The 17741-nt window shown below is 40.9% G+C and overlaps 2 protein-coding genes across 13 annotated transcripts in view; one reads left to right on the forward strand and one right to left on the reverse strand.

Moving 5' to 3' along the window:
- osbpl8 (oxysterol binding protein-like 8) overlaps positions 1-13874 on the forward strand; it is a 79717-nt gene extending 65843 nt beyond the window's left edge. For 10 of the 12 annotated variants that reach the window (XM_018697091.2, XM_051077784.1, XM_051077785.1 and 7 more), the window contains 16 exons: positions 898-982; positions 2072-2237; positions 2325-2550; positions 3497-3681; positions 3897-3978; positions 4090-4188; positions 4365-4461; positions 4596-4694; positions 4919-5016; positions 6066-6155; positions 6329-6465; positions 6578-6763; positions 7196-7349; positions 9313-9415; positions 10161-10266; positions 10352-13874. In XM_018697091.2, the coding sequence (XP_018552607.1) occupies positions 898-982; positions 2072-2237; positions 2325-2550; positions 3497-3681; positions 3897-3978; positions 4090-4188; positions 4365-4461; positions 4596-4694; positions 4919-5016; positions 6066-6155; positions 6329-6465; positions 6578-6763; positions 7196-7349; positions 9313-9415; positions 10161-10266; positions 10352-10481 (2043 nt within the window). In that variant the 3' untranslated portion in view covers positions 10482-13874. The remainder of the gene's footprint in view (positions 1-897; positions 983-2071; positions 2238-2324; positions 2551-3496; positions 3682-3896; positions 3979-4089; positions 4189-4364; positions 4462-4595; positions 4695-4918; positions 5017-6065; positions 6156-6328; positions 6466-6577; positions 6764-7195; positions 7350-9312; positions 9416-10160; positions 10267-10351) is intronic. The other 2 variants (XM_018697094.2, XM_018697099.2) reach the window with 1 other exon arrangement.
- Positions 13875-15627: 1753 nt separating this feature from the next.
- LOC108897435 (E3 ubiquitin-protein ligase TRIM21-like) lies at positions 15628-17632 on the reverse strand. Its single transcript, XM_051077878.1, has 3 exons — positions 17625-17632; positions 17473-17509; positions 15628-17124 (listed from the first exon to the last, which is right to left on the reverse strand). The coding sequence occupies exons 1-3, from the start codon at positions 17630-17632 to the stop codon at positions 16570-16572; spliced, it is 600 nt and encodes a 199-aa protein (XP_050933835.1). The 3' UTR covers positions 15628-16569.
- Positions 17633-17741: the final 109 nt, after the last annotated feature.

The following is a 17741-nucleotide window of genomic DNA, read 5'->3' on the forward strand; positions in this document are numbered from 1 at the left end:
TTCATATTTACCGTATGAACATCTTCCCATCTAACTCAGCAGATAAGCACATTTCCTAAAATGTCAAACCATTCCTTTAACTGTGCCTTACATAGCTTCATTTATCTTTATATTGCATTGGAAAAAAATCTATGATCTTGTAATTCCATTATTTATTATAATAGATGATTGATTGCATATGGTTTGTTATGCAGACCAGTGCAGCCTGTTTTTCTTTCCAATGATGAATAAAATAAAATGAAAACAAACAGACAATCGGGGGGGAAAAGGATTTTCCATTAAAAACAAACCCCTTTATCCTCTGCAATTAAAACAAATAGTTAAACAGATGTGGATTTTAACTGTATAATTAAGAGCTCATCTTTGTTTAATGCAGGACAGACGCAGAAAATTATATGTCCAGCCAGCCATTTTCATATTTGGCAGAGCCCATTTGCAGCTCTGTTCCGTCCACTCCAGCTGTGATTTCGTATTCATCACTGATCTCGCATTTCAAGTGTTTTCCTTTTGTTTGTGCCATGAAAAGGCTTGAATCACAATTAGAGGTCTGTGTTTTAGATTACAGCGTTCCTTCTCTCCCCACTGTCCTCTTCGCTATTGAAGTAAACACTTCACTTGTTTGGCTTCTGTGCCCTCTGTCCCCTCTCGTAGCTTATTTACATAATGATATACTCAGGAGTCTAGATTTCCTCTATTTGCACATATAAATGATTAAAAACTGAAAAAAGAAACACAAACACTACAGGTATAATGAGGAAATCACAGAGGAGATCTTAATGCCATCTCAAAAGAAAAAGAGACAAAGATCAAAATGACTAATGCATCAATCAAGTCACTGACTCTAAATAATACACCTTCGAGCCTTAAACACTGAACTCTACTTCTTGCTCTCAACAGGGTCCTAAAGGAGAAGCAGTGGGCTCCATCACGCAACCATTACCCAGCAGCCACCTCATCTTCCGTGCTGCCTCTGAGTCTGATGGTAAGAGACAGGCCGTCATTCACACTTGCTATTTGTCTTGTCTTATGAATCTTCGCAGTCTCTGCTTACATAGAGTGACTGAGATGAAGCCATTCATTGGCACCACATTATTACTATCTTAAACGTCTGTATACTGCCAATACGTGGCCTTCTGCAGAAATGACACTAATCTAACCCCCTTTTTTTTTAATCCAGTTCATTACCTTAAGATATGTGTCTGAAAACCTTAACCTCAGATATTGATTCGGGCTTCAGAAAGTCATACCCTACTGGTAGAATTGGTGTCTTTGCTGTAGAAATGGAAACCTGAAAATTTTCATTCACTCACTGTAAACTTTCAACTAAACATTAATGTCTGTATAAGTGTAAGACTATACACTGTCATGCTTTCCTGTTAATCCAAGGCCAGTTGGAAAGATATAAAGGAATCAGGCTGTCTTCATTCAGTTTTAATCCCATTTTTTTAAGTTATATTTTTGTTGTTTCATATTTTGGTTTAAGAACAAAACTGCTGTTGTTGTGATACTGCACTTACAGGCATATAAGACCCCAACACACACCATGCTACTTTCACAAACACATAAAAATGAAAAGCACTTGTACAAAACAGTACCATGTATAAATGTTACACTACATCTGAAAACACAGTGAAATAAATTATATTCAGTGCAATTTGTACAAGGAAGAACACAAATACAAGACAATCACTGTAGGTAAATCTGAACACAGTTTCACTCAATTAGTTGGGTTAGGAATATGTATGAGCTGTGTTGAGATAAAAACATAGATGTGTTGTGTGTGGTTATATGTGGGTGTTATAGTTTGCCACAGCACATCTCACTCTGTCTCTGTCCATGGTGCTGAAACATCCACTTCAGTCTGACCCTTTACCTTTGAGTCTCTCTCCATGGTGCTGAAACAGTCAAGCAGAAGCCAAATCAAAAATGTCCACAATGGCTTCCTATTTACTACCCAATGCACAGAATTGTCTTCACACCATTTTCTTTCTGGGTCTAAATGTGAACAACACAACACAGATGAAGAGATGTTTGTCTGCAGCATGTTATTAACTTTAAATCTCTTTCTCAGGTCGATGCTGGATGGATGCCTTAGAGCTGGCCCTGAAGTGCTCCAGCCTGCTGAAGAGGACCATGATCCGCGAGGGGAAGGAGGACATGAGCACAGTAGCCACTGGTGGAGAACACTCCATTAATTTCTACAGCCTCCTCCGAGCCCACAACATGCACGGTTTCCAGTGAGTTGGGAAATTAAACCTGTGTTTGCAAATTTTTTTTTGTTTTGGTAATCCACCTCATTACTCTATCCACCTGTCTTCCTCCAGGTTCAGTGACAGCGACCATTTGAAAGATCCGGACCTGTACTCAGATAAGTCAGACCGGGAGGGAGAGCAGGACCATGAGGAGTCAGACCCAGAAGGTCTGGAGAAGAGCGAGGAGAGTGACAGCGACACGTCAGAGCGCCAAGACGACTCATACATTGACCTGGATCCTAATGAACACCTGCGAGAAACCCCGTACCTGGAACAGTCCCACGAGGAGCTGGGAGAGGTAGGGGATAAAGAGTTTGATTCAGATCTCCTCCTCTCACACAGAGCCTTAAAGTTTAAAAAAATATATGTAGCTCAAGTGTGTTTGCAGCTTTAGGACATGGTCTCATGGGATTTTGAGCAGCCATCTTTAGCCTGAATTAAAACTTTAGCTTTTTTTTTTCTTATAAAGTTTCTTATTTCTCATAATGAGGAGAAATTAGCATGTTCCTCTGCTGGGGCGATAAAGAAAACTGTAACATGGACAGGCTTTGATCACTGTTTGTGTGGGTGTCTGCAAGGGACTGCAGTGGTATGACGACAAGTGTGAAAGTGCTAATATGCATTTCCATACTGATGAAATCTGACTTTGACAGCTCACTAATTAAACACCTACTGAAGACAAGGCAAAACGTTAATAGTTAGGGGCTAATTAAAGCCTCCTGTTGCACACCAGTTGCACACGCAGCCTTATCAAACTTTGAAGCATGTGGACAGTATCCCAGGATCACAAATCACAAATTTGCCAGAGAGGGGTTTTCAGTCTGTCTTCAGACCCTCGAACTCCCCCAAAAAACCTTTTAATGGGGAAAAAAATGAAGACTATGGATAATGAAAAAAACACAAAAGAAGAGAGAGACAAGGATAACATGAACACAAGGGAGGGAAAGAAAGAGAGAGAGAGAGAGAGAGAGAGAGAGAGAGAGAGAGAGACAAGGAGGAGGGATTCCTTAGGGACAAAGATCTAAAACATGTGGAAAGAGGCACTGACATCCAGGACAGGGAGAGAGGTAGTAGGACGGCTGAAAGTCCAGCGCAGAGAGCTTGAGTGAAAAGAGAGAACATACAGCCAGGACACTAATGTGCTTGAGGGAATAAACAAGCAGAGGGTTCGGGAGATGCAGTGCAGTATTATTTCGGGCTACTTGCAAAATAAATCATGACATCTCTGCCTTTTTCTTCTCCAGGCTGGTGAGGCTGCCCAGACAGAGACAGTATCAGAGGAGAATAAATCTCTGATCTGGACTTTGCTGAAGCAGGTCCGACCTGGCATGGACCTGTCCAAGGTGGTGTTGCCCACCTTCATCCTGGAGCCAAGATCCTTCTTGGACAAACTCTCTGACTACTACTACCACGCAGACTTCCTATCAGAGTACGTCCTGCCTTTTTGTTTGCCCTAAGGCTTTTTGTGTTCAACAGTAAATTAGACTTTCTTAACTCAGCACCATTTTTGCTTTGTGCCATCCTTCAATTTGTACAGACATCCTTGGAAAAAAACAAGCCTGCATACCACTAAAGTGTTGTCTTAATTAAAGGGTCCAGGAGATGTGTTTGAACCAAAAAGCGTTTTGACTGTTTGATTCTCAGGGCTGCAATTGAAGAGAACGCCTACAACCGGATGAAGAAGGTGGTGAAGTGGTACATCTCTGGGTTTTACAAAAAGCCAAAGGTTAGCAGAATAAACACGTACACCTGACGTCATGTTGATGAGCTACACATATTCGTTTATATACAGTAATGTTATACTAACAGCAAATTTTTGTTGGTTTTTAATCCACAGGGGTTGAAGAAGCCTTACAACCCCATTATTGGGGAGACATACCGCTGCATGTGGCTCCACCAGAGGACCAACAGCAAGACCTTCTACATCGCCGAGCAGGTAACAGCAGCTCTATAAGCAAACGACGGTCATTCCAAGAATAATATCAGCAGAGACTGAATACATATGCTTTGATGAATGTACAACTGATGGGTGTTTTGGCTGATGTCCATCACCAAAATTAGCTCCCTCAAATATCTGCCTCAGTAAATTTCAAGTTGACTGTGTGTTTTCAGGTATCCCATCATCCTCCGGTGTCAGCCTTCTATGTCAGCAACAGGAAGGATGGATTCTGTGTCAGCGGCAGCATCCTTGCTAAGTCCAAGTTTTACGGTACAAACACACACGCATCTAAAATCCAATTACTCACCTTAAGTATAACAAAAGTATGCCAGTATTTATTCAGTTGTGAGTTTATTTCTTTGCTGTTCTAACTCTCATGCCTGTTGGCTGTATTGTTCACCCAGGAAATTCCCTGTCGGCCATATTAGACGGGGAGGCTCGGCTCACTTTTCTCAACCGAGGAGAGGACTATGTGATGAACATGCCCTACGCCCACTGTAAAGGTCAGAATGTATCCTGTGCACCATGATGGCACTGCACAAGTCTGTTTAATCTCCCGTCTCAAGTTTTACCCACTGTTTCAATGTTAATAGCATGACAAACTGTCAGAGGAAGCAGAGTAGATTGATGAATAACAAGAATCCAGTGTTAATATTTCACTGTGTGTCTGCTTTTTCCAGTTATCTGAACTAACTGAAATTTCTTATGGTGCTTGTGTATATGGTAGGCATCCTGTATGGCACCATGACCCTGGAGCTGGGTGGCCAGATCACCATTGCATGTGAGAAAACAGGCTACAGTGCTCAGCTGGAGTTCAAGCTGAAGGTACAACTGTGTTTCCAAGTTAACTGACATAAGAGTAGAAGATGACTTAAGTGCTTCAGCTGTGGTAAAATAGCAAACCGAGACATCTAGAAGTGTTCAGTAATAAACTTCTTAGTGAGGGGAACTCACTTCCCTCAAATCCTTTAGAGACGCAGTACCTCTAGGAGTTTGAAAACAACAACAAAACACAAACAAAAAAGTGGTTTTCACATTAATTTTCTGAACATCTCACTCCTCCACTCCATCACCAACTCCTCTCTATTCCACTCCTTCACCCTCCCTGCAAAACATCCCACCCTCCATCCCCTGATTGACACCACCTACTGCGTTACCCTATCATGAACTAGCGGCAGGTACATGTCACAGAGCACAAATTGAATTAAAAATACTAATCAGGATATATTTGGGTCCTTAACTACTTTGATATAATAATAATTATTATTTTTTTAACATTTTATCATTAAAATGTTGTAAATGTTGTAATTTTCATCCAGCAGCATTGCATCCTTAAGATCTAAGTAGATTATTGGAGCAGAATGATTAGTGGAGTATGTACCTAATGGAACACTGTGTCATTAGCTAAATTTAATTGAAAGTTGATGGTCGTTGCTAGCTTACTTTCTTCTGTTGTTAATTTGTTGTTAAATGCAGTTGAAGCCTCGTCTCCATGACTCCTCCAACACAACAAACCACACCATATTATTCATGTTTTAACATCCTACAGACAAAATGCAGATGAGACACAATAAAAAACATCTTTTTTCCACAGTAACTGCAGCAAGTAAACTATGTATGCATATACCTCTCCTTTTCTTGCCCTCTAAAATCCTCTCCCTCCTTCCTTTGCTTTTTCTTCCTCTCCATCTCTCACTTCTCCTCTTTTATACCTTACTTTGTCTTTCTCTTGCTGTCCTATTCCGCCCTCTTTTTCTTCCTTTTTCCTCGCTGTCCATTTCTTCTTCCTCAATCATTCCTCCCCCTTGTTTTGTTTTTTTCCTTTCCTCTCCTTCCCCTCCTTCTCTTTCCTGTGTCTCTTCTCTCTCCTCCAGCCATTCCTTGGCAGCAGCGACAGTGTCAATCAGATCTCGGGAAAGATCAAGCTGGGAAAGGAGGTGTTAGCTACGCTAGAAGGACACTGGGTGAGACACATTTTACTGCTGACTGCCTGTATGTTACTGAAGGAATAAAACAAAATGTACTGTAATGTACACTTCTTTCTAAGTAGCATTAGCAGAGATAAAGAAAACAGTGGAAGAGAAGGGAGTGCCCAGGTAGAATCTGTATTAAGGAGCAATTTTGACTCCACTCACAGGACAGCGAGATCTTCATCAATGACAAGAAGACAGGAACAGTGGACACCTTCTGGAACCCAACAGCAGAGCTGAGACAGAGTCGACTGACCCGCTGCACCGTCCCACCAGAGGAGCAGGGAGAGTATGAATCAGAGAGGTACACATAGATATCATTAACTATTTATTGTTTGTCTTCATTGTATGCATTCTGTTTGGGTTTTTTTTTTGTAAACTGAACTTGTCGACCTCATCCTCCCTCTGTCCATCAGACTGTGGCAGCACGTGACGAGGGCCATCAACAACAAGGACCAGACAGAGGCCACCAATGAGAAGTTCATTCTGGAGGAAGCTCAGAGGAAGTCGGCTCGCGAGCGGAAAGCCAAATGCGAGGAGTGGATCCCTGCCCTGTTTGAGCAGGACCCCATCACCGGAGAGTGGCATTACAGATATGCCGAGTGAGTGATTATTCCCCTGCTGCCTGTGAGCTGGTATTAATGTATGGCAGTTAAGTTTCCCCAGCTTCTCTGTTGAGTTGTTCAGTGTAACAAGGCGCCATCTAGTGGTGATTTTCTATTACTGTAGGGTTGATGTCCAGCCTGTTGGCAAACCACCTTTTTTTTATATGTTGTACAATGGATGGGAGAGCCCTTTTGGTAGCAGAGTGTAATGCAAATGTTTTTCACTGGAAAAAAGTGAGAGTATTGTGCAATTTATATCAGGTGAAATGATGTGGGGGGCAATTTGGATCTCTTCTCATTCTCTCATTGTTTCCTTTATCTCCACCTTGTAAATCACACTGTTTCTCTCTCTCTCTCTCTCTCTCTCTCTCTCTCTCTCTCTCTACGGCTCATCAATTCTCTTTTTGTGTTTCTTGTCCCCCTCTCCAGCACAAGGCCATGGGATCCACTCAATGACCTGATCCAGTTTGAAAAAGATGGCTGCATCCAGACCAAGGTCCGACACCGCACCCCTATGGTACGTTCTGGCAGTCTTATTAGTCTGAGTAACCAGGGGCCGCGGAGGGACAATTGCAAGTGCCAGGTAGGTCGTCCCGATCGAAAACCGCCATTTCCAAAAAAAAAGCATCACGCCGCCTCAGCCACCTTCCACGCAGCACCCGTTGCACCGTCTTCATTGTCGCTTCTTCTCTTTGTGTCGTCATCGCTGTGCCGCCACCGCCGTCGCCGCCTCTGCTCCTCTTGTGTCTCTGCCTCTGCCTTTCTTTTCATACTCTGACACCTGCTGTTCTCTCTGTATGGGAGGGAAGGGCATGTCACACTTCATACTAAAGTAAGTGGATAACAAGGTTTCCTTTTTGCCTTTTTTGAAGAAGAAAATAAAACTTCTACTTGAAAGAGTACATGTTCCACACCAGTAATATACGGAGAGATTGTTTGCCTGTAGCTCCAGATGTACTTTTTCTTCAACTGTCATAAACTATTATATAACTAACTATTATTAAGAGTGCAACAAGGATTAGAACAGACAGACAAATTTTAGAATTAAAATTTAAAAATTTAACATGAGATTCGTAACTGGACCTCAGTGAATGTTTAAGTATAGTTCTTCAAGTATATTACAAATGAGCATGACACCATTTGATATCAGTATAGAGTGAGTTTCCAAATGTTGCACAATATTACACTCAACGGTCAGCTGTAATCAATATTTAAATAGAATCAAAATAAATCAAATCACTGTGTGTATCATGAAAGTTGTCACTCATGGTGACAAACTCAGCCCACATCCTTACTGTGTTGCTTCAGCAGACAGTTGTTTTCAGTGAAAAAGTTCTAATAAACACCCTCCACATTATCTGTTCAGCACCAAATTGAAGACAGACAAGTTAGCAGCTAGCTGGCGAACATAGTGGAGCTCTCATAACAGATGGTTATGTCCCATACAAAATCCACAAGAGAGAACAGCTTCATCTGCTTCATCCATCACATCAACAGACCACTGCCATTGATGCCTGGTTGCCTCAAAGCGGCCGTCACGCCCTCCTCACCTCTCACCTGTCCTCTTCTTCATTTTGTTTGTTTCTCTGTCGTGTCGTATGACTCTGAACTTGACTGAGCCTGTTGGTCCTTCGTGTTATACTGAGAGGCAAAAGGCTGCTGTGTAATCATTGGCCACATGTTTGCCACCTGTGTGTGTGTGTGTGTGTGTGTGTGTGTGTGTGTGTGTGTGTGTGTCTAAAGTAACCACCTGCCAAGTGCCCAAGCCAGTGAAGTTTCTCTTGAGTGGACCGTTATCTGTCACAATCAGTACTTTAAGGTTTCGGTTTGAAAACTTTGTCTCTGCTGGGCATCAGCTGATTTAACTTACAGACATTGTCGCCCAGATAAATTCAAGCTTTTCTCAGGCAAAACAAAATGCACCTTTGAATCAGAAAGAGTCCTACATAGTTATAAAGCATTACCTCTTGATCTGGAATAAACCGCCTTCCTTAATTTATTATCTGTGGACTTGGACGTTTTGACCTTCAGGTGTTTCTCATGCAAATTCTGAACTGTTTTTAACTGACATCAACCTATTTTGTCAGACAAAGACCTCATGCCCACCAAATTTCATCACATTAAAAAAAGCACTGAGAATAAGAGCTGTAATCCAGTCAGAGTTTAATCCCTTTGAACTGAATCATTTTAATGTACCTGTAATGTTCCTTGGCAGGTTTGGTTCGTTTTGGATGCTGGTTGTGTATCATTGTTGGATGTAATTTACTGATGTACCGGCATGCCTCACACAGCTGCTATTACTGCGCCGACTAGCATGTTTGTGTGGGAGAGTGTGCGGGGGAGAGCTCTTGCATCATAGCCCTGTTTTGCTGTATTGATGTGTATTTAAATAAGTCTGTTCTAAGTCTTTCTTTGTACTTGTGTGGATGTCAGCGTACAGAATGTTATTTGGTTGTAGCTGGTGTGTGTGGCCTGTTTTTTGACCTGTCTATCTTTACCTGTTTGTGTGTGTTTATGTGTGTATCTGTGCATGCGTGTGTGTATAGGTAACGGTGCCAAAGAGGAAACACAAGAGCGACAAACCCAAAAGCCCAGAGAGTGGCTGCTCTTCACCTGAACCCGACCGCCAAGACTCATCTGGCAGTGAAAGTGAGTCATTGACACTCAAATGCAGATGTACACGCTTCATAAAATATTCTGTACTTTTTATGGTAAAACTCAGTACTTGGTTATATTGAACTAAAACACATAATCTAAATATCACAGATACAATGTTATTATTACAGATAGAAAGTAGCTCAGTGATCAGGTCAAACAGGAGTATTACAACCTGTAAGATTGTACAAGTTAGTGAACAGCATATGCTGGTGGTTTCTCCTGTGTCAGTGGGGGGTGATGGTGTAGGATCTTGCTTGTACTTCATATTTAATTCAATTAAGTGTACATACCTAACATTAGAATCTGAAATTGTCATAAACTCTAAGCTAATAGGGCATTTTTGTCTTTGAAAAAGAGTGAGAATTGCATTAACATATCATTTCCCCCAAAAGCACCTTAGAGGGTGCTGAACATTTCTGTAGTGTTCTCCTCAAATAGTAGCATTAGTTATCCAAGTATTTTATATGTGTTTGTGGGCTAAACTATGATGCATCTATCTATGTTCACAATTGAGGAGGCACTTAATCCTTTTTTGTGTAACAAACAGTCATCACAATCAAAATAGCTTAGTTATGAATCAACATAAATGTGACAGTAACTTTGTGTACTTAATAAAAAAAATGCCTACTGGTGTGATCCTGAAAACTTTTTTTTTTTTTAATTAAAGTCTATTAAAGTATTAAAATGCATGTCATTACATTTAATTTTGTGAACACTGCAGAAAATTCTGTTGCAGGACACAAAAGCAAGCATAACAGTCGGCTGAGGAAAAAAGGAGCTGACCTCAGTGAACTTCAAAGTGCCATTGAATCTATAAAGCAGACGCAGGAGGACATTAACAGGTGAGGGCATCAGCCTCACCTTGCCATGAGAAGAATACAGTGCTTACCTTTGGAGCACCTACACATAATTTCTCTGTGTTTTCAGGAGCATCAGTGTGCTGCGGAGTCGTGAGGCAAGCCGGGTGGAGAGCGGCTCCTTCCTCCAACAGCGCGACTACGTCATCATTGTTTTTCTCATCCTCCTTCAGGTCCTGATCAACTATGTTTTTAAGTAGCAGCCATATCCCAGAGAGAGAGTGATGCCCTTACACACACACACACACACACACACACAGATATATATACACACATGTATTCTCACACTCTCTGAGCCTTAGGCGTCACAATGGGGTACTAAGAGACACAAACTTTGACCTTTCACGATAAGTGACGACAACAGTCTCCTCCAACTCTCTGTCTCTGTCTTTATTAAATCCAACTGCACATGTCCAGAAAAGTGGAGATTTCAACACAAAAAGAGACTTTTTAAAACTCTTTATTTATTTTTAACCAGTCCATTCCAAAACTCTTGAGAGATCCACAGATTTCAAAGCGGAGAGGAGCGGTGATAAGGAGAAGTTGATGGAGGTGAGATTTTGGTGTGGTGAAGTCTCGGCTGCCACTCTGGAGCTCATTGATTTGCCTTGATGTAAGAGGCAGCAGCCATTTTTTAGCTGTTCTTTGTGTTTTTTTTGTTTTTTTTTTTTTCCCGATGGAGTGGAACTACTCTGTTGATTCACATTTCACCTCAAACAACAGGGAACCTTTTAACATGGAGATGAGTACCATGACTCAGATGGTAACACAGATAAAAAAAAAAAAAAAAAACAACCTTTAATTTTAATGTTTTTTTTATTGTTTTGTTTCTTTGCTTGGTGTGTCCTTTGTGAATAGGGGTCTGATTGGGGGAAAAAACATTGATAAGGGAGAAAAAAAACAAAGTGGTCCAAATCTATGTGAGTTTTATTTTTTTATTATCACACACTTTCATATCGGCTGGGTTTTTGAACATGTGGAAACGGACAAGAAAGATAAATAACACAAGTGATATTGTCAAAAGGAACAGAAGCTATAATTTCTGCTGTATAATAAAACTTTACCTTTTGTATACAGAGTCAATGTTTAAAAAAAAAAAAAAGTCAGATGTTTGACACAACGTCATTGTATACTGTAGGTAGCATGTACAGACAGGAGTGTGGTTAGGACATTAGCCCTATGTACAGTATTTTGTTTCAAGGCACAAATGCACTGGAAATGTTTGTATCACAATACTTTTACATTTCTGCTCTGAGGAGGATGAAAGAAGATGATTTTAGTGATTTTTAATGAGCTTCAGTGACCACTGCCCTAGTTACAGGTAAGGGACTATGTCAGAGTGTTTGTAGTGAGAAGTTGGCCTCAGCAAGGCAAGACATGGAGTCACCACAGCTAAGTGATGCAGTCTTAGACCTAATGACATGTTAAACGAATTGATTAGGGAATGCACTTAGTCTGACAGTTGACAAAAATCAATGCCACGCTCATAGAGCATCAATCATCGCTTCCAGTGCTTTTGCGCCTCCGATGTTAACCAAGAAAACTAGAGATAGATACTTTAGTAAGCTACAATTGAGAGGAGAAGATAGACTTTTTCTACTTACTACTATCACCATAGTATACCATTCCAAATGTACTCAAGTACCAGCCAAACTCAGTGTGTAGAGTAGGAGTCGGCCCTGTTCACTGTGTAAATATCCAATGGGACGGCTCGTTCCTCGCGAGTAGCGCGTGGCGTTTCAACAACACCAAGGTTCGCAATACAGACACTCCTGCGCTCTGTGCACAAGCCAGTCTTCTCAACTTTGTGTGTCTTTGTGTCCACTGCTCTGTAGATACACATGGACATAGGTTAAAAAAAAAAAAACAACAACAACAACAACAAAAAAAAAACAAATTAGTGGGGTACACAATTAGATTCCAGTTGAAAATGTATCCAGATGGCCTCAAGATGCTTCTGTTGATTCAGCAGTACTTACTTGCACTTTTTGAAAATTTAAACATCATACCCTGAAAATGTACAACCTTATGAGGACTGTGGCTTATGAAGACTAAGGTAGTTTTAAATTTTTGAAACAAACAGTATGCTAGATGAGTTGCACAGTACGCAAGAAGACAAATGGAGTCCAGAATTAAACAGCCCACATAGTAGTTGCTCATGAGGACTGACAAAGTTAAGGTCCCAGTGGTTTAGGTTGATACTGAACATTTAGTTGGCACTGACCTTTAGCTGTGTATGTTTTCAGTATCGGCCATGGATGCATGGAGGCAGCATACTAGTACTCATACCTGACCTTTATACCACAGTCTTATCAGGGTTTTCTTCAGAGTAAGTAACTGTAGCAAGTAACTGCTAACTGAGGCCATTCAAAAAGATCTAACCCACTTATGGACCATATTGGAGCATTGATTTTGTATCTCTTCGCCTGTCATTATGTTAGCCTTGTCAACGTTTACATATCCGATTGCCTCCGCCATCAGCAGACTGTTAAGCGATGAAAGCTTTGTAACGCTAACACAGGTATAAAGAAAAACTGGTAGCATCATCGGGAGCCAGCTGTACCCCCCGTAAGTTACCCGGCTGGCCCGTGTGTATCTGTACGTGTGTTTTCGTGTATCCTCATTGCCTCAATCGCTCATCTTAAATAGAGAATCCAGATATTAGAATGTGGAGAAATAAGTATATACCAGTGCCTTCTAGAGTCTGACTGGGGAGGGGGTAGGGAGGGGGTTTAGCAGAGTTGATAGGAGGATGGCAGGGATGATTGGGGGGTGTGGTGTGGTGCATACAGATGTAGCCAGAGTCCAAGTCTTAAAGTATGTGAATGGTGAAGGGAATGACCTGGATTAAAAGCAGAGGGCCCTCCCTCCTCCCTGCAGCACTTGGACTGGGACTCCAGGACTCTGGCTGCAGCTGCACCTGCAGTCACTGTAGTGTTTTAGAGCAGATGTGCCATATGAAGCCTTAGAAATGAGTCTGACTCCGGCTCCACAGCTCGCCACCCCACCCACCTCCTGCCTCCTCTCCTGAAGTGTCACCATAGTAACGCACCTGTAGGCTTCCGGATGCTGATTCCTGCCACAGGAGAGAGGGAGGGAGAGAGACCTCTCCTCTCCATTGTTGTCCTTGTCTCTCCCTCACTCTCTCACACACCAAATTCAGAGGGAAATTAACATCTCCGCTGTCTGTTTGTTGTTGCTGTGTCTGTAAAATAATACATTTTATTTATGACTCTTTTGTATGTGGGTTTATGTTTTCTTTTTTTTCTGCTTGTAGCGTTAGATCACTGTTCTCTTTCCTTGTTTAATGTTTTTCAAAAGTGATTTTAAAATCACACACAGTTGGTTTTATTCCACTCGTTACTTGACATCATACACAAGCAACTGTCCTCAACTTGTGCACACTGTCAACTGACAACTGCCCCACAATCCCCTCCACCACCACCATCACACACACAAATACACACACACACACACACACCCTTTTTCCTATCTGAGTACCTGAATATATTCACTGTATTTCCATGGCAACTATAACTTCTTAGAAGTTTATGGTCACATGTAACATAACACAATAAAAACAAATGACATCCTGTGGTCTTCTGTCTATGTTTGGTGTAACACACCTCAGTGTCTGTAGCGACTGTATATAGCATTCATTATTCATTCCATATTTACTACAGAGAGTTATAACATTGATAAAATCTAGACCAAAATATGCTCAAGGTATTATTATGCAAATTATTAAGAATTATTGCTGAGGTCAAAGCAAGTCTGAGATTCAAGTCCACATCCAGGCCAAGACTCAGCAGCAGGATTGGAGAAAAGAATCTAGATAAAATCCCAAGAAACAAAACGGCAGAAAAATAACTGAACAGCAATAAGATCTGTAAAATGAAAACAGATTGAAACAACACTGATACATGGAATGAAATCATAGCGTATGATGGAGAAAGAGAATTGGTTTAGGATTTTATAGATTTAAGTCAGATTTAATTTAGTTTGCTTGGTCTTGTTTAATTAATTTTTATGTCATATGCTTTTTTTCTTGGCTATGGCAACAAATTTGATCTGATAAACGTATACATACTAGATAACAGGTAAAAAAAAAAAAGTCTTATTTCTTTCCTTTCATTTAATGCAATTATAGATGGTGGTCAAAAGTATAAAACAAATTTTTAACACCAGAGTGGCCTTGAAGCAGTCTGTTGAAGCCATTTTGAATTTTAAAACTGAATACACACAGGGTGCACCTAGCTAAAACTAATGCCATCTTATGCAGCAGTCCTGCAATAAATTCATTCATTAAGGTTACAATGTTTAGGTTGTGCTGAAACTCTTTTAGAGAGGTGTTGTTTCACCTTGATGGTCATTTTGAAGGCTGCAGTTGTTAGTGCTGTTGAATTGTTTTGCATTATATTAGCAGGTGTTTCCATTATTTTGTCTACCCTATTTATACCAGTGAGGGAGATAAATAAGAAAAATACCTTTCTCTATGGTGCAAAACAGTTCATCCTCTAAAATGATCCTAAAGTTTAGTCAGTACGTCAACAAAGTTCAGTCATGACCTTCATCAGGTTGTTTTAGGTTGCATTAGGTTTAGCTAGGTGTACCTAATAAACTCAAAGTAAGTTTTCACTTTTATTTGCTTTTTGTTTCAAAGATCTACTTTCTGTACCTAAGAATTCAAAGGTGTCATTTGTCATACCAGTGTCTGATGTGAAATGCAGAGTGGCATCTCTAACCTGTACTGACTACAGACTAGTGTGTTATTAATAACAGTGAAAATAAGAATTGGAAAAAAGAAAAAACTTTGAAAAATGGTGAATGTATATGAGTATTAAAATTCACGTATGCTGACTCCAGTAATTATATATTGGCCTTAATTAGCTAGCGTTGGTTAAATCACCAAATCTCATTTGAATGCGTGAACAAAAACAAATATTGTTTGGCATTTCAAGTGATAAAACCACCAACAGGGATCACTTGCAAGATTTTTCATTGTCTGAAAATATTTGGTTCACTGTAAGACAGCTTAGCCACCATTAGAGGGGGATGCAGAGTCTTCTTCCAGCATAGCAGCTTATTAGACCTGTCAGTGTGACTTCCTGAATCACACATCCACATCCAGCTGTGACCCTGCCATGTCAGGTTCACCTCGTTTTCTAATGATCAGGCATTTCCTAGGTAGCCTGGAGGTTACAGAGAGTTGAGGCTGGAGGCATCCCCTAAGCAACAGTTGCCCTTGAGCAAGATGTCAACCAGAGGTTAAAGACTGTGATTGTTCTGCAGCAACATCAGTATATGAAAGCAATGCAGGGTTTTGTCTTGTCTCGTGTTCTTATAGATCCGCAATTTCAATGCAGTACACTTTATTTGTCTGTTATGGGTCAGAAAAAAGAACATAAAACAATTTTAAAATCCATTAGTCAGGTCAGTATTAGAGACACACTTGTGATATAAATGTGCAAGCATCACATCTCGGCATGGAAACACAAAATAGCACATAAATCAACATATCTACAGTCTTTTTTTTTTAAACTTATTATTACCATTAAACATTAGCAGATTTGGCAAAGAAATATATTGAAAGTTCTTGTGAGAATTAAAGAAAACCAGAATCTTGTCCTTGATTTTTCCAAACTGCATCTAGAACGCCTTTAAGAGTGACGTCCAAGGAAGCTTGAGCAACCCCGGTTTATCCAGACAGTTGTTTAAATCCAATGGCCAGGCGTCCCCCACTGTCATTTCCTCAGCCAAGGACGTTGACGAAGGTTGAGAGAGCAGAACAGTCCTTCCTGTCCCTCTCAGATAACAGCAAAACATCTGATACCAATCCCCACTCTATCCCTTCTCTACTTTGCTCCGCTGCTTTTGCATCAACACCCTGATGTTGCCATAGAGGGGAGAAAGGGAAGAGAAAGGAGAGACAAAATGGAAGGAGGGGGGAGGCAAGAGAAACCTGACAGGAGGGATGGAGAAATGGAGAAAGGAGGGAGGACCGGTGGGAAAGAGCAAAGACAGTGGGAGCGGCAGAAGAAGCAGAGGACGCAAGGTGACAGAAGGAATCGAGCAAGGAGGGAGGGGTGAAGTGTGATGGGGGTGGAGGGTGGGGAGGGGTGGGGGCAGTTTGGAAGATGGGTGGGAAGGACTGAGCAATGAAAGAACAGTAGAGGAAGAGAGGAATGGTAAATAAGCTAACACAACATTATAATGTTTTACATTCATTGTCTGTGTGTGTGATGAGAAAATACTGAGAGTCCCCTGCCCTATAGTCTAATGATTAGTCTAATGTGTGTTACTACTGGGACAGATGATCAGAGGGGCAGAGTTTTTCCCACCATCATTTGGACATGGACTGAAGTATGGATAGAGTTTCTCAGTGAAGTTGCAGCCATTGAAGGAGTAGATGAGAGCTGCAGCACCTACATCATAAAAGAAGACCAGACCCTCCTCGTAATCCACAAACACACCAACCCTCTTCGGCTTTGACTTCAAAGAGAGACGGACAGAAGGGCCAGAAAGAGCTCTGTATTCATTTTCATTTCTTAACCAAACAGCCCAGTACCCATTCTCAGGGCACAGTGTGTTCTCTCCCTTTCTGCTGATCGACTCTCTGGCCACTCCTAAGTCCCATTTAGTTTTCCCTTCAACCTGAACCTCATAGTAAAATCTTCCTGAAGAGAAACTCTGCTTTCCTAAGACTGCACAAGAGGACAGTCTCTTTGGGTTGTCTGGGAAATTCTTCCTAACATCGCCACAATGTACTTTTTTGCCATCATCGGACAGGATGAGGTAGAGATTTGCAGTATCAGGATCAAGAGTCACATCTACTGCGTACAGCTCTTGAGAGCAGCTCTGTTCACTCTACGAGTTACTTTCTGTTTGCTCTTAGATAGAAAGATACTGAAACATTCCTGTCCTTCCTGTTTAGCTGCTTCTCACTGCAGGTCACCTCAGAATGTTTTATTTCCTCCTTTATATTTACACATGATTATAGTGGTGTACATTTGCGCTGGTATGAATTTATCTCTGAATTCAATAACTAGGCATGAAATGGAATAGTAAACATTCTGCTTGAATTGTTGTGGGAATAAAATGAAAAATGTTAAGTGCTTTTTCAAATAGCAACACAGCAGTGCTATCCACACCAAAAATGTTCATCACTCTCAGCCTTTCACCCAATGTTACAAAATTCAGTTTAGTAGTTTTTGAGCTGTCCTGCTTCCTAACAGACATAACACACATAACAACTATGATACAGAGGATTCTCTCAAATTTTGACTTCATAGTTAAATACTTATAATGTAAAATACATTGGACAATTCTGTCTTATTTCTAACCTCTTCATCTCGAGGCAAAGCTTTTCTGTCTCCTGCCCAAAATGCCTTACCCAAAATAAATGGAGTATATCTTCACAACTAGTGTCAGAAAGGATGTCTCAGAGTAAATTCACCTGG

This window comes from Lates calcarifer, linkage group LG18 (genome assembly GCF_001640805.2).
Source record: "Lates calcarifer isolate ASB-BC8 linkage group LG18, TLL_Latcal_v3, whole genome shotgun sequence".
Lineage (NCBI taxonomy): Eukaryota > Metazoa > Chordata > Actinopteri > Centropomidae > Lates > Lates calcarifer.